At 38.2% G+C, this 4,579-nt stretch overlaps 1 protein-coding gene across 1 annotated transcript; it reads left to right on the forward strand.

Annotated features, from left to right (window-relative positions):
• Positions 1 to 3,236: 3,236 nt before the first annotated feature.
• LOC128035495 (uncharacterized) lies at positions 3,237 to 4,133 on the forward strand. The gene is made up of 2 exons (XM_052625245.1): positions 3,237 to 3,752; positions 4,011 to 4,133. The coding sequence occupies exons 1-2, from the start codon at positions 3,237 to 3,239 to the stop codon at positions 4,131 to 4,133; spliced, it is 639 nt and encodes a 212-aa protein (XP_052481205.1).
• The last annotated feature ends 446 nt before the right edge of the window (positions 4,134 to 4,579 follow it).

Here is a 4,579-nt window from a genome sequence, read left to right on the forward strand (position 1 = left end):
GAAGATAAGCACATTTTGCCATCTTTTTCCCTTTTTAATTTTTTATTACTAAATTACCAAATTGCCCCTAACTTAAAATTTTCCTATTTCACTTATCTCATGTCTATTTTTGTCCATAACTTAACCAATGGTCTAATTACCATATAAAGACCTCCAATTTAAAGTTTCATAACAATTGGACACCTCTAACATGTAGAACTCAACTTTTGCACTTTTTACAATTTAGTTCTTTTGACTAAATCTAGTGCCCAAACGTCAAAATTTTCGAACGAATTTTTTACAAAATTATTTCGTGAAATCATAGACCATAAAAATATAATAAAAATAAATTTTTTCCTCGTCGAATTTGTGGTCCCAAAACCACTATTCCGACTAGGCCCAAAATCGGGTTGTTATATGATTTCTTTAAATTCTAGCTTTGTATGAAATATACTGACTTGTTTAGTTTTGTTTTGACTGTGATTGCATTGTATTTTCATCTTTTAAAAAATGGTGTTGATTCGTGTTTGGTTGCTAAATAGAGAGCTTGTCATGGAAAATGGGTTTCTTGATAAAGTGGAAGACAACACGTCCACGCAAATATGGTCTGAGAAAAGGAAACAAGAGAAAGGTGATAGCTTGTGAGAGAGGCAGGGCAAAAATATGGACCACGTTATGAGCGAAGCTTTGGTCCGAGTACGAGAAATGACTAACCACTTGCAGACCACAGCTGTTCAAAACCTGAAATATGAATCGGAGTCGGACCGGGGCCGAGAATTAGCTTTGTTTCTTAGGAAAGCTAAAGTTTTGAGTTTGAAGGCGAGGTCGTATATGTATCTATTTTATGTAAAGAAACTTGTTTTCTAGTAAATTTCTTCTAATGGAATTGAACTAGAACCAACGCCTTTTTGCATGCATCTTTTCCATTCATTAACCTTACATTTCATTGCATGCAATAAGTTTCATGAAATCCAAAAGTGCGTCGAGTTCAGAATTCTAGTACAAAGCCTAATGGATAACAAAGAGTTGGAATTCTTTGAAAATATCGAGGGGAAAAATGTTTGTGCCTTTGAATAAGGAACTAAACAAAACCTATCAAAAATTTGTTCCTACATCCTCGAAAGTGTTCTAAACAACTGGACTGTTGAGGAGATCCCTTTAGTTTTTAGGACCATTTCAGAGAATATTCAGAACACGCCTATTGCTCTAAGCCTGTGAGTAATAGGAATTCTTTTGTGAAAAAGTCACATGTCCACTATTTTTATTACAATAAAAACAATGCATCTTTGTGTGCCACTTGGCAAATATTCTTCTATTTTCTTCATTTCATTCATACTTATACCAGACAGATAGTTATTCTTAGATTCATCTGTTCTTTGGGTATTCCTTCGTTCCTATAACAAGTCTACAGATATCAATGATATTAGCGACATTGCTACTGAGTCAGAATCTTCTTTTGAACAAGATATGTGTTTAGAGGAACCTTAGGACTTTGAAGATGACCGAGATTGTAACTTATCTCCTGATTTGTTAAGGATAGTAGAACAAGAGGAGAAATAGATTCTACCTCACAAAGTCAGTGGAAATTGTGAGCTTAGAAGACGAACAAGAGAAGAAAGAGGTGAAGATCGAAGCTTGCATCACTGCAGAGACAAAACGAGACCTCATTAAGTTACTCCAAGAATTCAAAGATGTCTTCACATGGTCGTATCAAGACATGCCTGGTCTAAGTACTGATATCGTGGTACACCGGCTCCCCATAAAGAAAGAATGCAAGCCAGTTCAACTGAAACTCTGAAGGATGAGGCCCGACGTCCTACTAAAAATAAAAGAAGAGGTCAAGAAGCAATTTGACACTGGTTTCCTACAAGTGGTTAAATACTCGGAGTGGGTAGCCAATATAGTCCTCGTCCCTAAGAAAGATGAGAAAGTACGAATGTGTGTGGACTACAGGGATTTAAACAAAGCCAGCCCGAAAGACAATTTCTCGTTGCCTTACATCGACACCTTAGTGGACAACACGGCAAGTTACTCACTGTTCTCCTTCATACAAGGCTTTTTTGGATACAACCAGATTCAAATGCATCCTGAAGATATGGAAAAAAACCACACTCGTAACCGTGTGGGGAACATTTTGCTATAAAGTAATGTCATTTAGACTGAAAAATGCGGGAGCGACGTATCAAAGAGCCATGATAACCCTGTTTCATGATATGACGCACAAAGAAATTGAGGTTTATGTTGATAATATGATCGCAAAATCCCGAACAGAAAAAGAGCATATACAAGTCCTGAAAAAATTGTTCTTGAGGTTGAGAAAATTCTAGCTAAAGCTCAATTCAGCAAAATGTACTTTCGAAGCTAGGTCAGGAAATTTGTTAGGATTCGTAGTCAGCGAAAAGGGGATCGAGATCGACCCGGACAAAGTTCAGGCTATATAAGAGTTGCCTCCGCCGCACACTTTAAAGGAGGTCCAAGGTTTCTTAGGGTGATTAAATTATATCGCCTGGTTCATTTCAGAACTGACCGAGAAATGCAACCCCATATTCCGTCTCCTTAATAAACACAATCCAGGTGTATGGGATGAGGAATACCAGAAAACCTTTGACAAGGTCAAACAGTACCTGTCCAATGCCCCAGTGCTGATGGCACCTAGTCTAGATAAGCCGCTAATACTATACTTGGCAGTATTTAGAAATTCCATGGGATGCGTGCTTGGCCAACATGATGAGTTGGGAAGTAAAGAAAGAGCGATATACTATCTCAATAAGAAGTTCACTAAATATGAGACACGATACTTGCCAATTGAGAAGTTGTGTTGCACCATAATCTTGACAACCCGAAGACTGAGACAGTACATGTTGTACCACACAACTTGGCTCATCTCAAAAATAGATCATCTAAAGTACATGATGGAGTCAACTACTTTAAATGGAAGAATGGCCCGATGACAGATTCTACTTTCTGAATTTGGTATAATTTACGTGAGCCAGAAGGAAATAAAAGGGAGTGCAATAGCAGATTTTCTAGCCAGTAGAGCCTTAGAAAATTACAAGCCTTTGAACGTTAATTTCTCAAATGAAGATCTGATGTGTGTTGCAACCATTGAAGAAGGTGCTCGAGACAGATATCCTTAGAAGCTAAATTTTGACGAAGCTTCAAACACTGTGGGTAACGAAATTGGGGCAGTCCTGGTATCCCCAGACGGAGATCATTATCCCTTTACTAGTAAATTAGATTTTGATTGCACGAACAATATGGAAGAATATGAAGCATGCATCATAGGTATCCGTACAGCCATAGAACACAAGATTAAAGTACTAGAGGGGTATGGGGATTCTGCACTTGTGATCTATCAACTCAAAGGTGAATGGAAAACGAGTGATCCCAAACTGATCAATTATCATAGGCTGGTTCTTGAGTTAATTGAGGAGTTTGATGATATCGAGTTTGATGATATCACTTTCTGCTACCTACTACGAGATGAAAATCAGATGGCTGATGCCCTGGCTACTTTAGCTTCCCTGGTCAAAATGAACAAACAAGAGGATGTAAAACCTATCCAGATGAGTATTTATGAGGCTCCAGCTCATTGTTATTACATCGAGGAAGAGGAAAAGAATGATCACCCTTGGTACCACGATATACTGCAATATGTAAAGAATCGTGAATATCTTGATCAGGCGACCGAGAATGATAAAAGGACGCTGAGGAGACTGGCCAATGACTATGTCTTAAATGGAAAGATCCAATATAAAAGAAGAAAGGATCAGGTGCTACTAAGATGTTTGGACGCCGTTGAGGCCAAGAATATTTTGGAATAAGTCCACTAGGGCGTTTGCAGAACGAATGCTAATGGTTTTACAATGGCCAGACAAATCATGAGATTCGGGTATTACTGGTCCACCATGGAAGGGGATTGTATCAGTTATGCCAAGAGATGCCATAAGTGCCAAATTTATGGAGACAAAATTCATGTGCCTCATTCACCTCTTCATGTTATGACTTCTCCATGGTCTTTCTCTATGTAGGGCATGGATGTCATTGGGTCAATCACGCCAAAAGCTTCTAGTGGGCATCGATTCATCTTTGTGGTCATTGATTACATCACCAAGTGGGTAGAGGTCACTTCTTACGCCAATGTCACGAGGTAGACAGTCAGTAAATTCTTAAAGAAAGAGATCATATGTCGGTATGGGATGCTAGAAAGGGTTATATCTGACAATACATTAAACTTGAACAACAGCACGATAGTGGAGGTCTGTAGTCAATTCAAGATCAAACACCATAACTCGTCACCATATCGCCCAAAAATGAATAGTGCGGTGGAGGCAACCAATAAGAACATTAAGAAGATCGTAGGGAAAATGACTAAGACTTATAAAAATTAGCATGAGAAGTTACCATTTGCCCTCTATTCTTATCAAACGTCTATCAGGACCTCCAACTGAACAAGTAGACAGGGTAATGCATCAATGATATATCCTTGATGAACAACGAGTAATGTCAACCTAAGCATTAAAAGGGGATCATTCTCAAAAAATAGCATTCTGCTTTCATGCAAATATCATTCATACATATCTAGTTAGGAGCATTTGAT

This window comes from Gossypium raimondii, chromosome 12, assembly GCF_025698545.1.
Source record: "Gossypium raimondii isolate GPD5lz chromosome 12, ASM2569854v1, whole genome shotgun sequence".
NCBI classification, from domain to species: domain Eukaryota; kingdom Viridiplantae; phylum Streptophyta; class Magnoliopsida; order Malvales; family Malvaceae; genus Gossypium; species Gossypium raimondii.